Source organism: Phyllostomus discolor, chromosome 9, assembly GCF_004126475.2.
Source record: "Phyllostomus discolor isolate MPI-MPIP mPhyDis1 chromosome 9, mPhyDis1.pri.v3, whole genome shotgun sequence".
Taxonomy (NCBI): domain Eukaryota; kingdom Metazoa; phylum Chordata; class Mammalia; order Chiroptera; family Phyllostomidae; genus Phyllostomus; species Phyllostomus discolor.
The window spans coordinates 81367486-81392966 of record NC_040911.2 but is presented as its reverse complement, the minus strand read 5'-3'; the positions used below and the strand labels follow the sequence as shown (position 1 = coordinate 81392966).

General features: G+C 40.8%; 1 protein-coding gene across 3 annotated transcripts in view; it reads right to left on the bottom strand.

The window, feature by feature from the left end:
* Positions 1 to 25481, bottom strand: part of C9H20orf194 (chromosome 9 C20orf194 homolog) — a 125905-nt gene that overhangs the window by 77643 nt on the left and 22781 nt on the right. For all 3 annotated transcript variants that reach the window (XM_028524790.2, XM_036009614.1, XM_036009615.1), the window contains exons 3-7: positions 23328 to 23447; positions 20210 to 20334; positions 19334 to 19430; positions 18371 to 18477; positions 13234 to 13311 (exon numbers count right to left, since the gene is read on the bottom strand). In XM_028524790.2, coding sequence (XP_028380591.1) covers positions 13234 to 13311; positions 18371 to 18477; positions 19334 to 19430; positions 20210 to 20334; positions 23328 to 23447 — 527 coding nt within the window. The remainder of the gene's footprint in view (positions 1 to 13233; positions 13312 to 18370; positions 18478 to 19333; positions 19431 to 20209; positions 20335 to 23327; positions 23448 to 25481) is intronic.

The following is a 25481-nucleotide window of genomic DNA, read 5'->3' as shown; positions in this document are numbered from 1 at the left end:
AATATTCTTTTTTTAAGTCATTTTTAATTTATGAGTTACAGTTGCCATACAATATAATATTAGTTTTACACACCAGTGATTAGATACTATATAACTTACTTTAAGTGATCAACCTGATAAATCTCATATCCATCCGACGCCACACATAGTTATTAGAACAGTACTGATTATATTCCCTATGCTGTACTTCACATCCTCGTGACTATTCTGTAACTACCAATTTGTACTTTTTAATCCCTTCACCCTTTTCACCCATCTCCCCAACCTCCTTCCCATCTGGCAACTATCAAAATGTTCTCTATGAGTCTATTTCTGTTCTGCTTCTTCATTTATTTTGTTCTTTAGATTCAATTGTTGATAGATATGTACTTACTGCCATTTTTTGTTCATATTTTTAATCTTTTATTCCTTTTTCTTCTTAAAGAAGACTTTAACATTTCATATAATACTGGTTTTGTGGTGATGAACTCCTTTAGCTTTTTCTTGTCTAGGAAGCTCTTCGTATGTCCTTTGACTCTAAATGATAGTTTTGCTGAGTAGAATAATTGTGGTTATAGGTCCTTGGTTTTCATCACTTTGAATATTTTTTGCCCTTCTGTTCTGGCCTGTGAAGTTTCTGTTGAGAAATCAGCTGACAGTCTTACAGGAGTGCCCTCAGTAGGTAACTGCTTTTCTTTTGCTACTTTTAAATTCTTTGTCTTTAACCTTCTGCATTTTAATTACGATGTGTCTTGGTGTTGACCCTCTTTGGGTTCATCTTGTTTGGGGATCTCTGCGCTTCCTGGACTTGATGTCTATTTCCTTCACCAGGTTAGGTAAGTTTTTTGTCATTTTCTCAAATAGGTTTTCAATTTCTTGCTCTCTCTTCTCCTTCCAGCACCCCCATGATACAAATGTTGATATGCTTGATGTTGTCCCAGAGGCTTCTTACACTATCCTCATTTCTTTTGCTGTTCTGATTGGCTGGTTTTTGCTTCCGTATATTCCTTATCACTGGTTTGTTTCCCATTTTCATCTACTCTACTGTTAATTCCATGTAAATTATTCATTTCACTTAGTGCTTCCTTCATTTCTGATTGGTTCTTTTTTTATGGTTTCTATGTCCTTTTTTATGAGGTTGAAGTTCTCTCTAAGCTCACCTACACTTCTCCTAAGTTCATTAAACATCCTTATAGCCAGTGTTTTGAACTCTCCATCCAGCAGATTGCTTGTCTCCATTTTGTTTACTTCTTTTTCTGGAGTTTTGTTCTGTTCTTTCATCTGGCACATGTTTCTTTGTCTCATTTTGGGAGCCTCCCCGTGTTTCTGTGTATTAGGTAGAGATGCTGTGTCTCCTGGGATTGGTAGAGTGGCCCCATGTAGTAGGTGTCCTGTGTGGTCCAGTGGCACTGACTCCCGGTTCACCCAAGCTGGGTGCTCTAGATGCATATCTGCTTACCTCCCCCATGAGGGCTGTGTACACCCTCCTGTTGTAGTTAAGCCTTGATTGCTGTTGGCACATTAGCAGGAGGGATTTACTTCCAGGGCTGTCAGCTGCAATGATTGACTGTGGCTACTGTGGACAATCAGCTGTGCAGGGGAAATCCCACAGGGCAGGACTTACTTCAACAGGGCACTGGTGCCTCCTGAATATGACCCTTGAGTGTGTTACTTGTGGACATGGTTGGGATGGTGCATCAATATGGTCTGAAACTGTCTACCAAGTGTGCTGCCTCTGGGGCCTCCTGGGAAGTGCAGGACAAGGTCAGCTTTCACTTGGGTTCTACCCAGGACCACTCAACATGAGCTACAAAGCGATCTGCGGATAGATGCTAGCTGTGCTGGGCCTGGAAGTGCCCAGGAGAGGACCAAGCTACGAACAAAGGCTGGCTGCTGTTAATGCCAGGCCTGGGGCCATTTAGTGGGAGGCACGGGGCACACTAATGCCATATGCTGCTTATTTGAGTGTTTTTAGAAAAATCTGAAGCGTGAGTCAAGAAAGACCATTCATATGGAAAAGCCACTGGAAGCAGATTGGGTGGGTCTGCAAGTTAGTGGAGTGGAGACTCAGGGAATCATCGAGACCTGTGGACTCTGTATTAGCTACCTACTAACTGTACTTCTGGCCCTAGAAATAAAGCACAAGGGATCTCTGCTGGGTATGCATAGTATACACAACATTCTCAATTGGCTTTACTATTTGCTGCCCAATGACCTACATTTTATTTATATATGTGTGTATGTATATATTTATGTAAACACACATATATATTACATATAGATTATATACATGTATCTAAAGCTATTTTCAGTAATCATGGAGATGACAAAACAGTTCTGATACTGTTTTCTGAATGTTTTACATATAATGTAGGATAAAATCATGTATGTATATATACACATGCATACAGGGAGAGGGAGAGTGAGGAGGAAGGGAAGGAGGAGGGAACGGGGGAGGGAAAGGAGGGGAGATGGAAGGGACAAAGTAGGGAAGGGAGAGGGAAGGGAGAAAGGAAAGGAGGGAGGGAGAGAGTGAGGAGGGGAGAGGAAGAGAGAGGGGGGAAGAGAGAAAGAAAGATAAGTTTCCTAGCTTTGTCCACTGCAGATATCTAAAAACAGTGACCAAATCAGAAGCAATAAGAATTCCTACCATCTAGACTGTGGTGCTGCAACAGCATTTGCCACTCACAGAAATCAAAACTTACTAGAGAAATGACTGATTCCAGGTCTGAAATTGATTAACCTCAAAACTGAATTATCAATCATCAAGAAATATAGAAGACAAGGGAATATGTTAAATTACATCACAGGAAAGCAATCAACAAAATCCCAATCAGGACGGCTACAAGACAAATGATCTGGTTTCTTCAATAAATAGAGCTGTGGGGAGAAACAAAGAGATGGAAGGGAACCTATAGATTAAAAGAAACCTAAAATACACTCCAAGGCAAGGCTAAACTATGTGTTTATGGAAGCACATGTGAAGGATAAAACTGCAAAGAAAATTAAGGAGGTAATTTCCACAGAATTCATGACAGTGTAGACAGACTCCTGGTCAAGATAGCAGCATAGGTAAACACAGCTCACCTCCCTGCACAACCACATCAAAATTACAACTAAATTATAGAACAACCATCACTCAGAACCATCAGAAATTGAGTTGAAAAGAAGTCTGACAACTACAGAATTAAAGAAACCACATCCATCCAGACAGGTAGAAGGGGTGGAGATGCAGAAAGGGCTGGTCCCACAACCACATGTGGTGGCTAAAAATTCAAGAGGGATATGTTGGGAGGGAGGACCCAAGCCACACATCAGACCCCCCAACCCAGGGTTCCAATGTCAGGAAGATAAGTCCCTATAACTTCTGACTGCAAAAACCAGTGGGGATTGAGTTGGTGGAAGAAAATTCTAGAGTCCCAAGCAGTTTCTCTTAAAGAACCTACATGTGGACTTACTCAGACTCATTCCCTCTGAGCTCTAGCACCCATGTAGCAACGTGAAAGGCACCAGTGACATACAGGTAGGAGCTAAAGATTCAGGTTTCAGGGCAAGAGCTGGGGGACAGCTTTCTCCCAGACAGAAAGGGAGACAGAGACCACTGTCCCTTTTCTGAGCCCTCCCCCAACAGGGCCACAGAGCTGGCAGGTGGTGACATATCTGAGACTCCATCAACTTGGCAAACACTGTTTGACCTTCTCTGAGACTCTGTCCTACCCAACATATAGCTGTTAAAAATGGCTTTTTTATATGAATGGCTGGTCTTGGCTCATGCTTGACAATTTCCTAAATCCTTTCAAACAAGCAATGACCAACCTCAGTAAGCCCCAAACCCCTTACCTCTTGCTAAGTGGCCCCAGGCACAGCACTACACAGCAACCAGTCTAGATTCATGGTTTGGCTTCACCTGGGAATCTCCAAGCCCAGCACAAGTAGCAGCCATTTCAGATTGCTCTACAGAACAGGCACTGTGGTCTCAGGGAAAACACAGATGGGGTATGACCTTGGCCTGCACAACCTGGGAAACCCCAGAGCCTACACACCCAGTGGACAGCTATAGACTAGACTACACTGGAGCACCGCCACCCTGACCCTGCAAAGCTGATCTTCCATGGATGGTGGAGGTTAGTGGTCAGCAGTTACAGTCCATCCTTGCAGCTGACTGGCCTGGGTAAATGCCTCCCGTTGACCTGTCAAAAGCAACCAAGGCTCCACTACAAGAGGAGACTGTGCTCAGCCCACACAAAGGGCACTCCTCAAGTCCCAGCCTGGATGATAGGGAAAGCTGTACTAATGGACCCTACAGGATACCTACTACATTAGGCTACCAAGACACAGAGTCATAGCAGCTCTACCTAATACATAGAAACAAACATGTGGAGGCTGCCAAAGTGAGCAGACAAAGAAATATGGCCCAAATGAAATAACAGAACAAAACTCCAGGAAAAGAACTAAACAAAATTCAATTTATCAGATGCAGAGTTTAAAACACTGGTTATAAGGATGCTCAAGGAACTTAGTGAGTACCTCAACAGCATAAAAATATTGTCAGAAATGAAGGATACACTAATTAAAATGAAGAACAATTTACAGGGAAACAACAGTACAGTGGATGAAGCCAACAATCAAATCAATGACTTGGAACATAAGGAAGCAAAAAAAAAAAAAAAAAAACCAATCAGAACAACAAGAAGAAAAAAGAATCCAAAAATAGGAAAATAAGTAAGCAGCCTCTGGGACAACTTCAAGCATTCCAACATCTGCACCATAGGGGTGCCAGAAAGAGAAGAGAAATTGGAAATCTATATGAAAAAATAATGAAAGAAAACTTCCCTTATTTAATGAAGGAAATAGACTTCCAAGTCCAGGAAGCACAGAGAATCCCAAATAAGATGAATGCAAAGAGGCCCACTCCAAGGCACATCATAATTAAAATGCTAATGGTTAAAGATAAAGAGAGAATCTTAAAAGCAGCAAGAGAAAAGAAGTTAGTTACCTACAGAGGAATTCCTATAAGACTCTTAACTGATTTCTCAAAAAACACTTTGAAGGCTAGAAGAGATTGGCAAGAAATATTCTAGGTCATGAAAAGCAGGATCCTACAGCCAAGATTGCTCTACCCAGCAAAGATAGCATTTAGAATCAAAGGGCAGATAAAAAGCTTCCCAGACAAGAAAAAAACTAAAGGAGTTCACCATCACCAAACCATTATTATATGAAATGTTAGAGGGACTTATTTAAGGAGAAGAAGATCAAAACTATGAACAATAAAATGGCAATAAATGCAAATCTATCAACAATTGAATCTAAAATACAAACTAAGCAAACAAAAATAGTAACAGAATCATGGATACAGAGAGTGGTTTAATGGTTGCCAGACAGGAGGGGCTTAAGAAGTACAAATAGGAAGTTACAGAATAGCCATGGGGATGTAAAGTACAGTATAGGAAATGGAGTAGCCAAAGAACTTACATGCATGACCCATGGACATGAACAAGGGTGTGGGGATTGCCTGGAGGAGTGGGGGGTGCAGGATGGATGGGGACAAAGAGGGATAATTGGGACAACTGTAATAGCATAATCAATAAAATATAATTTAAAAAGTTAGATTATCCTGGCTGGCGTAGCTCAGTGGATTGAGTGCAGGCTCCAAACCAAAGTGTCACAGGTTCGATTCCCAGCCAGGGTACATGCCTGGGTTGCAGGCCATAACCCCCAGCAACTGCACATTGATATTTCTCTCTCTCCCCATCTCTCTCCCTTCCCTCTCTAAAAATAAATAAATAAAATATTTTTTAAAAAGTTAGATTATGAAGGAAAAAAGAATTCATGACAGTGTTATTCTTAGGGGAAGAGAAAAGAGGTTATGGACGGCTTCTAGGGTAGCTAGTACATTTCTGTTGCTTTACTTTATAACAATTATTAGATTATACATTAGTTTTATGTTGTTTTCTGAGTCTTTGTTATTTGAATAAAGTCTTTAAAAACAAAAACACAACTTACAATCATTACAGAAAACTCAGAATATAAAGGACATTATAACATTTTGGAAAATATTCTTTTGTCCTTCTTTTATATACGTATTTTATATATACAAATATATAATAATCTACAATTGCCCGAGACAGACTGTCTCGCCATACCATGCCTGTGCCCTGGCCTAGTTAACCAGACCTTCTGGTTTAAGATCCAGACCCACTACTATCAGGTCTAATCAGTGTCCCTGATTCTAGGTCTAGGGCTGTCTTTCCACTTTGGCACTAGATTACTCCCACATGGCTTCCTGGACTCTGGAGAGAAGTACACTCGCCCCCCTGCCAACATTCTAATTAACCACAGACCTTCAATGCTCAACTCTTCTGGTGCCAGGTACACTTCCCATTTCCAGCTGGCCGCCACTACAACTTAGCACTGAAAGTATGTTTAGATTCAGAAATACCTGTGCTGGCACCCTTGCTCTACCTCTTCCTGGCTGTGTAACCTCACAAGGAAATTAACCTCTCTGACCCACAAATGCCTTGCCTGTCAGCCAACCCAAGTTGGCTGAGACATCTGAGCCTCTCCCTCGACATTCTGACATTTGTCTGCTCTCTCAGACACCCATCACACACATCACTGGCCTCAGGGAAGCCATATCTGAGGCTGTCCAACCCAGTGTGGGTCTGCACGTTTCTCACTTGGCTCTGTCCAATACCCTTGGATGACACCAGAATGCTTCACTTTGTGAATCTTAGAAAAACAAAAAGAACCAATATAGCTATTAATACAGAATATACTTTATTTTTTCAATCATACTTAGAAACACACTCAAAGGTATGTTTCCATTTTAATGGCCTATACCAGTTGGGCAATACCCGTCTAGGCAGGGTTCTACAATAGACGCAGTTGTGGAGTTGAGCAGTAGCTGTTCTCTGACTATGTTCTGTGTGGAAAACATTGTGCACTCTGGGGACACAGAGAAGAAGACAGGTGCTTTGCTGCCAGAAAACTTCAAAACTTCCCCGAGGGAGATGGATGTGTCAGTACTAATTACAGAATAAGGTAGAATGTACGGTTAAATGTTACTTTCAGCTCCTATTATGACTAAAATGGAAGATGCAATAAATTTTCATACTAAAAATAACTAGAATTATATATGGTTAATATGTACACACACATATATATATATGGATGTTATATTCTCCCTAAATATGTGTGTGTGTATATATATAAAACATATATATATATTCTTCCTCACATCCAAATAACTAGCATTATATGTGGTTCATATATATACGTATTCTTCCTGATATTCTTCCTAATGCCCACTTTATAGATCACTCTATAGGTAGGAGACTGAGGCACTGAACAGTAAAGTGACCTGTCTGAGGATGCAATACTATCCAGCAGCAAAAGTGGAAATATATCTTGGTAAGAGACACCCAGAGCCTGTGTGCTTTCCACCAGACACACTATTCTCTAATTTTCCCCAGCACTAACAGTGCATTTGTGGAAATGGATACTGCGTCTGTACGTGGAACAGGTCAGTTGAATCTCATGATGAAGGAGGGAAAGTCTATCTGCTCCTACTCTTCCAGGTCAAATCCAGAAGACAAGCCCAGATAGATATCAAGGTCAGATAAGCAGCAAAGGTCTGAAAACCCCAAGAAACACTCAGTATGCCCTGGCTCATGGCCAGTGGGGAAGGATGCTGAACTTCAGACAGAAGTCCGCCCTAGGCTGGCATTGGCAGTGACAGCTCTTGGGTGCTCAGAGGGGAAAGGAAGCTCAATTTCAATATTTAAAATTATTTTTTAAAGAATTACATAATGCAGTAATGATGAGAAAATGAAAATAAGTAATGTAATAGAAAGACCACTAGGACCATCACTTGAAATTTCTAAGACAAAGAAACCCACAAGGTTTTACAAAGATGAAAATATACTCTGCTTTTTTACTTTTCTCACTAAACTTGTTTTGAACATGTTTCTAAATCAAATCTCAAAGGAGACTGTATTTTGGCTCAGTGCTACCTGACAAAGAAGCATGAAGCTGTAGGTTCTCTGGCCATCAAAGAGCTGCCAACAGTGACTGGCCAACAAGAATCAAAACCTAGATGTCAATTCTGGCTGTAAGATTACAGGTCTTGGCAAAGGAAAAATACATATGAACAGAAAAAGTATTTTGATGGTGTAGAAAACAAGGGGTTTTAGAGAAGTTTGAAGGCTATGAAGCAAGAGAAGGAAGAAGAAAACACAGTTTTAAGAAGTAATATGGGTATGAACAGGCTCCCTTATAAGTAATTTTTAAAGACACAAGTAATGACTGGAATTGCATTTAATTTCTTTTGGTTGTTGGATTTGGATTCTATTAACATTTGTAGAGTCACTACAAGAGATCCATGAACAGAGTCTTAAGTCATTTTTTAAAAAGATTTTATTTATTTATTTTTAGAGAGGGAAGGGAGGGAGAAAGAGAGAGGGAGAAACATCAACGTGCGGTTGCTGGGGGCCATGGCCTGCAACCCAGGCATGTGCCCTGACTGGGAATCGAACCTGCGACACTTTGGTTCGCAGCCTGCGCTGAATCCAGTGAGCTATGCCAGCCAGGTTAAGTCATTTTTATACATGTTTACTTTATCCTACTTGTGGTTCACTGAGCTTCTTGGATCTGTGAATTTAAGTATTTCACCAATTTGGAAAGTTCTTGGACATTATCAACTCGAGTTCCCTGTCCTATTTTCTCTCTACTCTCTTTCTGGGACTCCAAATATACTATGTTTGATCATCTGACATTGTCTCACAGATACTGGATGCTCTTTCCACTCCTCTTGCTTTCTCTTCGTCCTTCAGTTTAGAAACTTTCTGTTCACCTATCTTCAAGTTCACCGAACTTTTCTTAATTGCTGTCTAGTCTGTTACTAAGCCAATCTAATACACTCTTCATTTCTTATATACTATTTTCAATTTCTAGCTTTTCCATGTGTTTCTATTTATAGTTTTTAGGTCTCTGATGAAATTCCTCATCTCTTCATGCATGTTGTCTTCTTTTCTTCCATATTCTTTGCTATTTTTCCCATTTTTAAAAATATATTTTATTGATTATGCTATTACAGTTATCCCAATTTCTCCCCCTTATCCCCCCTCCCCCCCACACCCCCTAACCCTTCAGCATTCCATCCCCCGTAGTTCATGTCCATGGGTTGTACATATAACTTCTTTGGCTTCACTGTTTCCTATACCATTTTAACTTCTCCCTGTCTATTTTATGTCTGTCAGTTATGCTTCTTATTCCCTGTACCTTTCCCCTCTTCTTCCCTTCCCCCTTTCCACTGAAAAACCCTCCATGTGATCTCCATTTCTGTGGTTCTATTCTTGTTCTAGTTGTTTGCTTAGTTTTTTTTTTTAGGTTCAGTTGTTGACAGTTGTGAATTTGTTGTCATTTTACTGTTCATAGTTTTTGATCTTCTATTTCTTCAACAAGTCCCTTTAACATTTCACATAATAAGGGTTTGGTGATGATGAACTCCTTTAACTTGACCTTGTCTGGGAATCACTTTATCTGCCCTTCTATCCTTCTATTCTAAATGATAGCTTTGCTAAATAGAGTAATTTTGGATATAGGTCCTTGCCTTTCCTGACTTGGAATACTTCTTTCCAGCCCCTTCTCGCCTATAAGGTTGTTTTTTAGGGATCAGCTGATAGTCTTATGGGAACTCCTTTGTAGGTAACTCTTTCCCTTCCTCTTGCTGCTTTTAAAACTCTCTTTTTATCTTTAATCTTGGCTAACTTAATGATGATGTGCCTTGGTGTGTTCCTCTTTGGGTCCAATTTCTTTAGAACTCTTTGGGCTTCTTGGAAGTCTATTTTCTTCTTCAGATTGGGGAAGTTTGCCTTCATTATTTGTTCAAATAAGTTTTCAACTTCTTGCTTTTGTTCTCCTCCTTCTGGTGCCCCTATGATTTGGATATTGGAATGTTTAAAGTTGTCCCAGAGGCTCCTAAGCCTCTCATTTTTTTTGAATTCTTGTCTCTTCATTCTTTTCCAATTGGATGTTCATTTCTTCCATTTGTTCCAGATTGTTGATTTGAGTCCCAGTTTCCTTCCTTTCACTGTTGGTTCCCTGTATATTTTGCTTTATTTCACTTTGGTTAGCCTTCATCTGTTCCTTCATTTTGTGACCAAGGTCAATCAGTTTTGTAAGCATCCTGATTACCAGTGTTTTGAACTCTGCATCAGATAGGTTGGCTATCTCCTCGTCACTTAGCTATTTTTCTGGAGTTTTGACCTGTTCTTTCATTTGGGCCATACTTCTTTGTCTCAGTGTACCTGTTATGTTGTAGGCAGGCAGGGCCTTAGGTAGTGACCCGGGTGAGGCAACCCTCTGTGCTGTGTTACGGTGCTGTCTGTGGGGGAGGGGTCAGAGAGGGAACAATGTTTGCTCAGCTCTAGCCTCACTTTCCAACGAATTTTGTTGTGTGAGGCTAGGAGTTTCTCCTGCTGTGGCAACCTCCTTGGCAGTTGACAGCCAACTTGAATCTTTAGTTTCCTGTTCAGCCAGCCCTGCCTTGCCCGCATGGTCTGCCACCTTGCCGCCTTGCTGAGGGCTCTTTTGCTTGCTGGCTTCCCATCTCAGTCCCTCCTACCAGTCTGGTGCATGTTTCTTGGTTGTCGGTGTTCCCTGCAGTTTGATTTTCTGGCATTTCTGGTTGTTCGTTGTTTTTAGATTGGTTGTTAATCTCCTTTTTGTTGTTCCAGGAAGAAAGGGGTTTCTACCTACACCTGCATCTTGGCTGGAATTCCCTACTTTGGCATTTTTATTAGTTATTTAAATTCATTGGTTAATTTTAACATCTGAGTCTGTTTGCCTGCTCCTATTGATTATTTCTTTTCTTGACCACAGATCAAATTTTCTTGCTTCTTCATGCTTTATAATTTTTAAATCATATGCCACATATTTGGTATGAAAGTACAGTAAAAACTGAGGTAAATACTATTTTACCTCGAGGAAAGGACATGCCCTTTCTTTTGTTAGCCTGATAGCATAAGGCTCTAAGCAATTTGATATGTAATTGACCTGGATCTGGATCTTATTGCATTTGTAGTTTGGTTTGGTTTATCACTAAATTAAAAGAGTTTGAGGGTAGGTATGGACTTCAGTAGAGACTTTGCTCAGAGCACTGGCAAGATTCTGGAAATCTCTGTTTTACAGCTGAGCCACAAGCTTCATGAATCATGGGCTATCTATCCCTGCTTTACAAGCTGGCTACCAGTTTTTTGGTTGCTATGGAGTTTTCTTAGCTCTCCAGTCCCCTTGGCTCTATATAAGGGGATCCTTCTCTGTCTTTCTGCTTTACCCCCTGCCTTAAGAGGGCAGCTACTTATACTTTGTAAATACCGTCAATGCCTTCAAGGGGTTGCTCTTTTGCTCTAATCCAGGTGATAGCTGAATGTTGAGTGCCTTAGGGGGGATGGTTGATGACTACCCTTAGCCCTTGTAAAGGCCTATGGGATAGAGTCGATGAGTAGGTGCTGACTCACCCCACATAGCTCTTTTAAAGGTCAGCTGATTTCTACTTATTCCTGAACATGGTGGATTCCTCTTCCTTCTGCTGCTCCACCAGAAATTAGCATTCTAGGAAGGGCCCTACATTTTCTGGAACTGAGTTCTTTTAGCTTTCTTAGCATCTTCAGCTCTCTAATGGTTTTATTTTTAAACTATTATTTTGTTGTGTATTCAGACTGTTTTGGTTGTTAGGGTGACAGTAATAATTTCTTTTGACTTTCTATCTCCCTAATTGGGAGTGGAAAACCAAGGTCATTTTTATTTCTCATTTTGCAAAAAGCCAATCCCTGCTGTCACCCAGTTCTCACTGTTGTGTTTTTTTTTTACTGATTTGTAAGAGTGCTCTGTAATGTAGTGGGTATAAATGTGCTCAGCTACATTTTGGTTCAAGACATTATCATCTTACTTTATTATTTCTAAATAAAATTAAATCTGGCTCTGAACCTTCACTCTTCCAGATAGACAAGAAGTACACTGTTAGATGCAAAAAGAGCTTCCTTCCACTTCTTCACGATACCACCTGAGAATACCAAGCTCACAGGAAGTTAGAAAGCCAAGAAAGGGCTTAATATTCAGCCCATGGTGGTTGTCACTGTTGCAACTGAAGATGCTGCAATTAAAAATGTTCTCCTCAGTGGTCATTCTGCAGTGGTCACTGACTCCAGAGATGCTCGAGATGTTCTCAAAACTACAACACTATGTCTCGCCTCCACGTGTGACCTACACATCGAGGGCACTATATGCCAGGGGGACATGGGTCTCTAACACTTTCAGAAACTCCTAAGCTACTTATCTCTCTTCTTTTTTTTTTCAACTAATGGCAATTTATTTAGGAAGTTTCTTTTAACATGATACTAGGTTCTGTTTGCTAATGTTTTACTTAAAATTCAGGCATTAATGTTTGTAAGTGAGACTGGTGTGTAGTTTTTATTTTGGGGGGGCCTTGATATTACAGCTAATTTCACTTAAAGGCTACAAGCTGTTCTGTTTCCATGCATCTCTATCCATGACCACTAAGAGACACTAGTGAGCTGTTTAACCAAAGTACTATTTCTTAGTTTTGCTTGTTGCTCCGTCATTGCAAGTTTCTCTCCCCACCCTAAATAAATTATCCTTCAAAGTTCAGATGAAAAATTTACATCTGACTCTCTAATCCAGGAGTTGGCAAGTTATGGCCTGTGGGCAGGCCACATATTTTTATAAATAAAATTTCCTTATAACACAGATACACCACTTTTTAAAGCATTGTCTGTGGCTGCTCTCAGGGCACACAGAACTTAAAACATTACTATTTAGTGCTATACAGAAAAAGTATGCTGACCCATTCTTTAATCCTTGATTCCTTCAAGCCACACCCATCTTTTTTTAATATTTCCATAGCAGAGAATAAGTGCAAAAAAGACACCCTCTATTGTTTTTCCAGCCCAGCCCAGCAGAAAGAATGTCTTTAGATGAAAGCCTAAACCTTGGACCAGGCCGGCGGCCTTGGTCTCACCTCGGGTGAGGTTTCCTCATTGTGGAAGAGGCAGTATCACTTTTCCAGTCCCCTTCCACCTTCACGGAGTTCAAGACAATAATCAGAGAAGAAACAGCTCAATTCTTTGACTACAGTAAACTGAATATATCCTGCATTTATTCAAGTTACACACACTACGTAGATAAGTGAGGTACTTGCAATATTTGTAAGTAAAATAAAATTTGGCTTCTTACTTCTGAAAGCAAACTCTCCAGAGACACAGGATCCATCTTGCTGTAGACATTCCATAGATTCAAACTCACGTCCTGCAGCTGCAACACAAGGGCAAAGAGTAGAAGGACAGAGTCAGTACATCAGGGCAGCAGGGATTATTTTTTGACGTTCAGAAATTTTGACCACTTTGGTGAGAACTCAGTCATTAGATTAATGAAATTTTATCAATTACAATAGAACCTATACATATTAATAAATGCTATCCCATTCAAGGAAATGATCTTTTCAGAAACTTTAGTACATTTTTAAATATTTTCAATGATGGGCATATAAATGTTTATATACATACATACACATGCACATATGCACATACAGATACACTTTTTTGCCTTTCAAATAAAATTTTAATTAAAATAATACATGCTCATGATTTAAAAAATATCACTTAGTACTAAAGTTTTGTAATAAAAATTTATTCCCCTACTCCTACCTTTCACAAAAATCCACTATTCTCACTCCTCAAGGACAACTACTTGAAAGTTTTTTAACATTTTCTTCTGATAGTTACCTCCATATTTTGTTATACCATGTCACTGCTTCCTGACATACTAATTTAGAAATTAAATACTGGCTTATGGCAAAGAGACAGCTCTTCTACAACCATAACAATTTCCACACTTTTCTGTATACACACAGACACACATACTAACATCATCTAATACTACACTGTGATTTTTTGTTGTACTTGTAATTATTATTTATAAGATTAACACCATATATATCTTATTTATTGAAGATGAATTACATACTAATAGTACCATTTGCTTTTATTAACAAATTTTGTTTTTCCTAGAGCTATCAAAGCTTTGCTTTTTTCACTTGTTTAATCAAAACAAAAATCAATCCTAAATTTCAATTTGGGTCTTTTTCATTGTTTTCCTATCTTTGTTTAACATGTTCAATCTTTCCTTTAGCATTTTGAACATATGAAATAAAGCTGGAGTAACTGTCTTAATGTCCCTGTCTGCAATATCTAATATTTGTGTCAATTCCAGGCCAATTTTGACTGACTGAGACCCTCATTATCAGTCACGTTTTCCTGCTTCTTTGGAAACTTTACAATCTTTGGAAGCCAGACATTGTGAATTTTACCTTGTTGGGTGCTAGGTATTTTTGTACTCCTGTGAATATTCTTGAGCTTTCTTCTGTGATGCATTTAAGTTACCTGCAAACAGGTGGATCCTTTCAGGTCTTTTATTTTTTTCCAGAGGGTTTACAATGGTGCTCGATCTAGGGCTAATTTTACCATTACCAAGGTGAACCCTCCTGAGGACTCTACCCAGTGTCCTGTGAATTATGGGTTCAGTGTTCAGTCTAACGGGGGGCTGGGGGTGGGGTGGGGAGAGACTAGGCAAGCCCAGGTCTCAGCATGCATCAGGCACTGTTCTTGAACTCTTTCCTATTCCCCACCCACCACAACTTTGGTAGTTGCCTCGGGCATGAATGCAGTGATCAATAATCTGTTTAATATCTGGAATGGGTAGGAGGCAGGGGAATCTTGGTATATCATGAAGTTCTGTCTCTGGGCAATTCTTTCTTCTTTATTACTCTAGCTTCCATGGTCTCACCAGACTCTCAACTCAGGAAGTACACTGGGATCCACCTGGGTACCCCCTTCCTCAGGTTACACAGCCTGGAAATTTTCTCAGAGTAAGCCAGGGCAACCATGGGGCAATCGTAGGGCTCAGCTTGTTCACCTCTATCCTCCAGGAAATCATTATTCCTCATTGCCGCATGTCCAGTGTTTTGAAACTACTGCTTCTCATATTTTGCTCAGTGGACTTTTGTTGTTGTTGTTGTTTGTTTTGTTTGGGGAAGGAGGAGAATCCAGTTCCTATTTCTTATTGTAGGTGATTTATTTTTTTCTCACTGGAAGCGTTTTACGGCATTCTTTCATCTTCAGTGTTCAAAAACGGCAGAGACAGATCTAAGTTTTTTCCTCCCATTTAAAAGCATTGCTTTCTCTTTATCACCAGAAAGATGTGTTCTTTCTAAGCATGTTTGCTATCTGCTGGCATCTCTGTTCTAGCTTTCCGGAACTTACACTTGGCTGGTATCAGACTTCATGGGTCAGTCATCCTTGTCTTAATTCTTCCTCATATTTTCTACCTCCTTGATTTTATTATTCTACATTTGTATAAATTTCCCTAACTTTACCTTCCAACTCCTCTATGGATTCTATCAATTATAATTTTCCAGAGATATTTTCCTTACATTCATTTATCAAACATAACACCTGTTCTATGGTTGCCAAAAATCTTACATTACTCTGGGCATCCGAAGAAGGGTTTGTGTTTTAAGTTTTCTTGTATATGGTAAATTACCTTTGGGTCTTCTCCAATCAGTCCTTCATTTTTTAAGCGTGACTTTTTTCTTTTTTAAGTTACAGGTATTTAATCAAATGTCCTGTGATCTTTGGCGGCCTGCTTTTATTTTCAAATGGAAAGGCTGATGGGAAGCTTTATGCTTTCCACAGAATTTGCCAACTACCAGGAAGTATTTTAGGGGGAGAGCAGATAGGTAGGAGGCTGTTACTCCAGGATCCCTACCCAGTTATAGTCTAAATGTCAAAATGTGAAAGGCTTTACTCTGAGGCAACAAAAGCTATACTAGCCAATGAGTTCTATTTTTTTGTCTTGTTTTTCAGTTTCTTTAGAGAACCCCTGCCTCCTCACCTCTGTTCCTTGGTTTCCCGAGGTTGGAGGTGGCAGGTGGTAAATGCCGGGCTGTCTGTCACTTGGGGAACAGTGTGTGTGGGGGAAGGCACAGACTATTACATAACAACTTTCAATTAATCTCTTCATTTTCAATACCACCAATTTCCACTCTTTATCCCCCATTTTATCTTCCGCTTTCTTACTGATTTAATCTATTCGGCCCCTTCTTCTGTATTCTGAAATAGCTTTTCAAGTGTACCAACTGATTAGATTTTTGTGAGTTCCTGGATTTGATTTCTTTTTTTAAAATTCAAATTTTAACTTTATTAACGAATTTTGAGACTTATTACAATCTTTCCTTGTATGCCATCCATCTCCCTTTTTAATTTGCTTGCTCTACCTACCATATCTCATTTCTCTTTATACAAACTCCATTCTTTAAAGACAGAAAAGAGATCTTTTTCTCAATTTTTATTTTATTTCCTTGAGAAATCTGTTTAAAAAATATGCTGATTTGTCCATGCATCTGATATGCTATGGTCTCTTATATTTATTGAGTCTTTTCATAAGTCTCATTCTACCTTTCAGTACAAAGGTCTCATGTTTACCCATAAAAATGGTGAATGAATGCTTGCTTTATGGGCACTCTCGTTACTCAGAAGTTCGCTGCTAGAATCCTCCCCTCGGGGAGCTAGTTGATGCAAATTTATATTACCAGGTCACAGTTCCAGCAGCTGGAGAATAAGAAGGAAGAAGCTGGAGGCAGGGAAAGCCGCAGCAGAGGAAATTCCCTGGACCGCTTCCCAAGAAGAGTTCCCAATATCCACAACTCAGTTTGGCCTAGCCTAAGTACCAAGTAAACGCTATGTGGGTTTGGGGCTGCTTTCTCATTCCGGTCTCTACTACATCAGGGACAAAACATCCTTTGACTTAATAACTTTCTTCTGGGTATGGCCATGCAATATAATAGAAGTTTAAAAAAACAAAATTATAAATAACTGTGTTCCTTCTCTTAGTCTTCCAAGGATATAAGAACCTTCCTATCAGGCCTTTGACAGGTGAACCAGAGTGGAGTAGAGAATAGAATGACAGAGCTGATCAGTAAGCCAAACTGCTCCATACCTTAAAAGACGAGGAAGGATAGGGTAAGGGAGAGAACTGAAAGTGGGGGTTTGTAGTGGGGAATGAGGTAGAAACAATGGAAAATATTTGAGAGAATGAGAATTAGAAGCTACAGAGAAGAACAGGATCTGAGAAAGGGATCTTGAGATCCTTTTCTACCTTCCCTGCCCTTCCTCCCCTGCTCCTTCTATATGATGGGTGTTGTTTCCTATCATTGCACATCCTGCCCTCTAAAGCTACCACCCTACAGCAAAGATCTACACTGCCTTGTGAAGGTTTTTTGGAAGGGGATTTTATTCCTTCTGGTTATGACTTCATGGTGTGATGTACCTTATTAAGGCAGGAGCTGGAGGGTTGCCTCATTCGGGCTGCGTGAATCACGCAACCTCCTAGTGCACCGCTTTCCAACCCTCATCTGGCGGCAGGAGCACAGGCACTGAAGCCGGACTCTCTGGACTGGACCCCAGTGCTGCCACGCATTGGCTACTGGCTTTGGGACTTTGGGAAGTTTATTTGGCCTCTTTGTAAAATATACATTATAATAGTAACTATTTCAGAGAGTTATTGTAAAAATTAAAAGTCAGTTCATATAAAGTGCTTAGGACAGTACCTGACATAACAAGAGGTACTCTATAAAATGCCCAGTTTATATAATTAACAATAAGTATTATCATTATTACTAAAAATGTTAAACTGCCTCTATCTCCTATGGCCTGCCTCCAATCTAGCCCCTACTCTTCTAAATTAGAGAGCATAACTTCCCATCAGGGGCGGGTTCCACAGCCTGCTGATGCTCTGTGACCAGTAGTCAATGTAAGAATACTGTGATTTTGGGGCAGGAAAAGTAGAGTTCAGTGGTATGCTTCTCTTCAGCACTTGCCTACAGCCTATGCTCCTCCACATGACAGAGTTTGCCAGGCAAACCTCCATTCATTTCCTAGGGATGCTGCTACTTCTCAGAAGGAGCATCAGAATTAGCCCTGGGCCTTGCTTCCAAAGGTCCCACTTACTCTATCCTTATTTTTTTTTTTTAAGAGAGAGAGGGGAAGGGAGCAAGAAAGAGAGGGAGAGAAACATCAATGTGTGGTTGCCTCTCACATGGCTCCCACTGGGGACCTGGCCCACAATCCAGGCATGTACCCTGACTGGGAACTGTACTGGCAACCCTTTGGTTTGTGGCCTGTGCTCAATCCACTGAGCTACACCAGCCAGGGCCTCAATGGTGTTTAAATTTGCTCCATGCCTTTGAGAGATCACTGACAGCTTTTCAGAGTATATTATAATGATGCACACCAAGCATAATGCTTTTTATACCTACCTCATATTTCATGGTAAAAAATCCATCCCCTCCAATGCCCTCAAGTGCAAAGGCCTGTACAATTGGCCACTTCTCCACTACAAACATATCAAATATCTGCAAGTGACCTAGAGGAATCAAATACAACAACATGTATCAGATACCACCCTGGATGTAACAGTCTAAACCTGATCTAATGTGGTCAGACAGGCATCTTTTCTCAGCACAGCCTTGTCTAGCAAAATAAAATCGAAACAGATAAAATGGTTACATATTAACACTAGAAATAAAAGTGAAAGCCGAGGAAAATTCAAACTATAAACAAGTTACATAAATTCAGGTTTCTCTATAGTATATTTTCCCATTCTGGTTTTATAAATAAATAAATAAATAAATAGTGGCCTATTACATCTGACTTGCATCAGTTAGTGGATATAATTATTAACAGACCCAAACTTGGCTCCTGTCCCTTAAGAAACATATCCAAACAACTTCTTCAAGAGAAAATCGCCAAATCAAAAATTTTCCTTTCTTATAACAGCATCTTCAATGTGCTAGGACTTTTTTTTCCAAATAAGATATAAGCACTGTTAAACTTATTTTTTTCCTATATTGTTACCCATAATTTTTTAGCCTTACTGTCAGCATATTTTTAACAGCTACCCAATTACTATTTCTTATTAGCTAGAGGCCTCACATGTACACTCTACCCACAGTGGGGGGTACAGACGAGATGGCAACTGTGGTAAATGCCTTATTGGTTCTTCTAGCTGACTGTAGGTGGCCTGCTTTGTTGCTGCAGAAACTTCGGTTATGAAGACAAGGGGCATAGGAAGTTCCCAAATTCCTTTCTGCTTCAGCCTCTGACTCAGTGAAAACAGATCAATGGGTTTCCCAGCTGAATGCCCCCAGTGAAAGGAGAAGAGGGACATGTGATTCACACACCATCTCAGCAAGGTTAAATGGCTCATGCCGCTCACTCACCTTGGGAGCTGTAAGGAATGCCAATTCTGCTACAGTCTCGAACCATGTCCACAAAGCTGGCAATTTTAAATTCTTCTGCAGCTTCCTCATCTTCATACTAAAAAGGGAAAATGAAAGGAAAACAGGCTCTGACAAGACATCATGCGAAGTTCCATATTTTCTCTGCATTTTGTCAGAGTTGCCCCAAAAAACACTTATAAAAGACTGCACCCAGGAGGGTGTTTCCAATGCCAACATTTTATGTTTGCTGGTCAGAAACACTCTCATTCCCCTATCTCATACCACACACAAATCAACTCAAAATGGACCACACACCTAAATGCGAGAGAGAGAGAGAGAGAGAGAGAGAGAGAGAGAGAGAGAGAGAAAACTTGTCCTCAAAAATCCTGCAACTGCTCACATGGAAAGAAAGGTTCTTGACTCACATCAGGTCACATTTTCCATGAAATCCTAAATCTCAAATCCCAACTTGATTCCCAGCCAAATCCTTGAAATAGCTCAAAGGAAACAGAAACAGATACCAAGAAATCCAAACACGGAAATGGCACAAAGCTTATCCAGTTCTCCTGGAGCGGTACTCAGGCACTAGTCCCTCAAGACAGTGTGTGCAGGCTGGTGACGAAGCAGGACAGGAAGGCATGTTCACAAGCCTGTACTAGGTCCCAATTTGAAGAGCCCCTTCTGTCTCCTTCAGGCGTACAAGTTATCCAAAAGGTAGCCACATAATGAAATATGAAATGTTCCACTTAAATAACTTTTGGTATAACCGCATTCTGCAATTTGATTTTTTTAGAGGACTCCTATTCCAGATCTACATTTTCCCAGAAGAATATTCTTAGAGTGTCTCCAAGTGCCTGTTCTATCTCGTCTCCTCACCTCATTTTCGGTCATGCAGTGGAAGTGCAGATTCCTCCAATGTGCCACACAGGGTGAGAGATAGCGATAGTTCACAGGGTTACAGTACAGATGGACACTGTCTGATTTAATCAGTATAATTACATCTGTAAGGAAACCAAAATTAAGACACAAGACTGTCAAAAGCATTTTCCTTAGACATTTTTTGCCCACATAGTTAGTAAAACCATTAAAACTACTTCAAAGGCAATGTAACTAAACTCTAAACGGAAAATTCCTTCCTTCATTTATGTGCTTCAAAATGACTGATGAACACTCAAGTGTGGACAGCAAGCACTTCCTCGTCCCCATGTGCTGCTCCCGCCACTATGGCCCTCTAGTGATGGCAATGCAGGCACAGGTGAGGTAAAAAAGAACGGCCTTTGGAGCGTTTTGCAAAGTGCAACACAGTCGAATCTGTGGGACAAAACTCCGCTGTGTACTTCACTGCAGAGGTGAATTCGAACCGGAAACTCCCCAGTCTAAAGCAAGTGAGGCAGGAAAGCGGCACAAAATACGGCCGGTGACTAGTTCTCTTGCAGGCGTCAGTGTCCGAAGCTGTTGGCCGCTGGCTCGTCTGACTCAAGGGACACTGCTGGCTCCGGAAAGGGTGACCGTGTACAGGGGTGAGCTCTGTACACAGGAAAGGCCCGGAGGAAGGAAGTACAGGCAGGTGGACAGGGCTTCCATAAATAGATCAGCAACTCACAATTCAGCAACCATCCATAGGTGGTGAAATAAAGCAACCCCAAGAATGCAAATGAACCTAGATAAACTAAAAGAAGAGACACGGAACAGGGCAGGACTATTACAGCAGTTTGAATACTGAGCACGAGAGCAGTCATGCTTCCAGGAGAAGAGCAGAGGCTGCTTTCCATGGCTCCTTGGAAGGCAGAGCCATGAACAAGATGACTCCAGGGAAGCTGCTGGAGGAGGTGGCTGAGGCAGAAGTTTTAGAGTAATGCCAACACGTTAATACACTGTGACAGACCGTCACATACAAAAACATAAGCCCGATGAAAACTGACCACAGTTGACCACACAGCTGGTGGCATCTTGAAATAAAGGTCCATGATGGTGACTTTGTAAGCCACTTTGAGCTGCGTACCTGGTCAGACCCAAGGTGTTCTCAGGAGCGCAGTGTGGAGCAGCTTCACCGCTGACTCTCAGGCTAGTCCTGGAGTCAAAAGGTGGCAGGGGGTGGAAAAGGAGCCCCTCTCATCCGCCGGTTTTCCTCACCCAGGCTCTCTGAAAGAGCCCTGCCCTGAATCACAGGTAGACCGCCCGCTGAGCAGTGAATTGAAGTGTTTGATGTCACTTGGAAAGCCTGTGGCTTCCTGTGTCGCATCTATTCTAACATGTAACACACTGCAAAGAATTCAATAAAAGAAATACTGTAATAGCTAAACCTAATTAAGAAATCTCAGGATTTCTTAGGACTGATGTCATCACAATGAAGAACGTTTAGTAGGGTGCTGTTAGGTAAAACCAGCAACCGTAAGAGAATTGGATAAAGATGCAACTACTTTAAAAGTTTCTTTTAGAAATGATTCCTGTATGTTGGCCTCTTTTCCTTTCACATAATTAGAGACTGAAATGTAGGAGCATAAACCTGCTGACCTCAGTTTTCCGACTACTTGAATTTAAAATATGAAGTTATTAATTTTGAAGAAAATGCTCATTTCATAAGCACCCATTGTGCCAGGTGGCAGGGTAGACAAAGATCAGCAAAAAACAAGATAAAACAAGAACCAAAAAAACACTCCTTTGCAGATTTAAACTATTTCCTTAATTTCAGTCCCATAACGTCCTTAGCAACCTTGGCTGACATGAAATGTGTGGCCACTACAAGCATCTGTCTTTTTATAACTTTCTAAATGAGGTGCCAAGATGAATTCTTTCCAAACCAGGAGATGCTGTACGGTGTACAGAAACATTTTTTTAGAATCAAAATCTGAAACTAAACTCAAATTGAAAAAAAATTTAATGAAAGGAGTCATTTCAGCCTCTTTCTGTACTTCCGAATAACAAATCTTTACTCAATCCCTAAGCATAGATAGTATTAAGGACTTTACTGCAGAAGAATTTTCACACACACTAGGCCAGAGTTTCCCAACCTCAGCACTACTGACAGTTTGGACCAGATAATTCTTTGTTTGGGGGTGCTGTCCTGTGCCTTGCAGGATGCTGAGCAGCATCCCTGGCCTCTACCCACTCTGCCCAGTTGTCACAATAAAAAATGTCTTCAACTCTTGGCAAATATCCCCTAGGGGCTAAAACTAACCCCAGCTGAGAACCACTGTACTAGATATACACAGCAAGATTGTATCAACATCAGATGTTTCCTTTCAAGCATCCCCCAGCTGCTTCACAAGAGCTTTCTGTCTCTTGTCCAATTTGATTTGTCTATTCCTGTGTCTCCTGACCCGTCTGGCAGACAAGTCCTGATGCTAAGTATGTGATATCAGAGATAGCTCCTGGGCATCAGCCACAGCAGCATCAACACAGGGTGAGTGTCTCAGAGCTGAGGAAAAGGGAATGTAAGCAGAAAGCCCTCATTGTAGTCATGGGCATCGTCATGAATTAAAGTCACACAGGAAACAATTCCCAAAGACAGAGCAGGACAAAGAGCCTTTGTTCCTAAACTGAAGATCCACATTAAGTCTTCCGTGTAGGAATATCCTGCAGGCTCATCCCTGACTCACAGCTGAAAGTGGCTTCGCAGGACAATGCACATAATCTGAACCCTCCCAGCATGCAGAGGCAGTAGGCGATTCAGAGGAAAACTAGTCAGAGAAGATATAAAGCCAAACATTGATGTTTACTTTTTCCTCTAAAGCTGATTTACCCAACAAGCCTATTCTGAAAACTACTTGTTGCTAGTCTCTTATCCAGCAGGTAACTTACAAGAGCATATTCCTTGCTATATCAGCAAAGAAGAAATGTTGTTTTTTATTAATAAAAAAGTAAAAGTTTACTGGGGCTTCAGGCTATTTTAAATTTGATCATATTTTTTTTCATAAGAAGACCATGAAATAAGGATCTGAAGAAATAAATCACACATTACTCTTTCACACAGAGTTTACCAAAATGTACTTACCATCTAGAACTTCTTCAGAAAACCCCGTTTTCTCAAAATCACCAACATTCTGATTGTACAAACCAAAGAGAAGATAATTGGCCAGCTCTCTGCAGCCTTCATTGTACCTGCTATCGATTCCTGCAAGGCAAAGAAGGCTCTGATCAGCTGTGCTCCACTGTGGGGAGTGAATGAGCCCAAAGGGTTTGCCCTGCCCGGCAAAACCCTGATGGTTAGGTAAGAGGCGATAGCTTAGACCAGTTCTGTACCAGGACCCACACTAAGCCACTCTCTGTGAAAGAAGCAGGCCTCAGTACCAAGCACCCTTGCTCAGATTCAAGAGACAGTCAAATAGCACAGGTAACTGTAACTGTTAATTGCCAAAAAGCAATTCTTGAGGACAGAAGGAACCAGAAAATATTAATCCAAGTCCTATCATGGCTGGTTAAAGGTTTTGGAATATTTTCAGTTGGAATGGGAAATGGTGTCAGGAAAATATTCACTTCTCAAAAGGACCCTTACCAAAACATGTGGGGTCAAATAAAGGAGGACTGAGGTGGTCTGAAACAAGAAGAGGACAAGTGACTGGAACCACACACACCCATCATTTCACAAACATTATATGTGCTGGATGCTGGAGTGTGTGCTGGGCCTAAAAATGGCCCTCATCATGCTCACAGTCCTGCAGGGCTAGGTAAGAAATAAATAAAAAGGCAGTGAAATAACACTCCCTTCACTATGGCCTTTCAATGCCACAGACACAGGCGCTACCCAGTTCCTGGGTATCTACAGCTCTGGGCAAGAGGGATGTGTTAAGGGCAGGGGGCAGCTGTCCACGTGAGACTAAGAGGAAGGAGGTGGGAAGAGCTCCAAGAACAGAAATATCACTGGAGCCTGGGGAAAATGACTGCCAGTGGACATCAGACCAGTGAAAAGTGAAAAATAATGGTCATTCAGACCAGAGGGGCCTAGGGACTGCCTGTGTCAGGGGACTTCCAACACAGGAGGCCTCCCTTCTCAGCTGAGGTCAAAGCAGCACAGCCCTGTTCTTTCCCCTCCAACTCTTCAGTGAAGGCAGGGGTGAAAAAGAATCAAAAGCAGGAATGGCCTACATAATGCCAAAGGTTGAAAGGGCAGGCCTAGTCTTAGCCTGTCCTCTTCTAAGGGTTCCAGCTACATACAATGTCACACAAATTGCTAACACTAAACTGACTGTGTAAAATTAAAGGCAAAAGAAACTATATGTAAGCACTGTGTTCTAGTTGATCAAGCTGATTCCCACAGAGGCATTATGGGTAACAAATCTGACGCTACTACACATGTATACGGGAATTAAACTGGAAGTAAATGGATGGTAGATGGCAGGTGCCTCATTTCTCACTGGTGGAATTGGAGTTTATAGATAAATGAGAAGGGGAGGCTAGAATGATCCATCTGGCAATGGGTTAGAGCTGAAGGTATTAATATGAATTCATGTTTAACTTAATACAGATACAAATACACGCATAACATTTACAGATGTGTGTGTGTACACACCAATTAAAATACACATGCATATGTCCCTACTCTGTCAGCTGATGTGGCCCAGCAACAATGACACCCCTGCAGCAATAAGCACACTCAGTGTCTGGGTCTTGGTTTCTAATCCTATTCTCCATTAAAGAAACCAGAGCTCCTCAGAGAAATGGCTGATTTTAGGAACAGGACAGAAAATATGCACAATGAGCCTGGAACATCTTATAGTCCCAGAAAGTACAAAAATGCTAAATAAACAAATAAACAAAAAAACTTTGACAGGGGTATATCAAAGGGAGGAAGACAGACATAAGAGCCAATTAAAAGAGCTCCAAATGGCCAAAGCTGAAACAATTTGAAGTAGTAAGGGATTATAACTCAAAGTACAGGGTGGGAACAAAAGTAGCTTTGTAGTTATTCGTGTGGAAAATAATACAATAAATAATAATACACAAATAAACTGTTTTGCATACTCACAACTGCAAACCTACTTTTCTCCCGCCCTATACAAAGGAAGTAGTACTAGATTTTTAACTCAAACTTTAAAATAAATATCCATGAGTCCATACTGATACAAATGACTGAATACATAAATAAAAGTAAGACGCCCTGGCTGGTGTGGCTCAGTGCATTGAGTACCAGCCTGCAAACCAAAGGGTT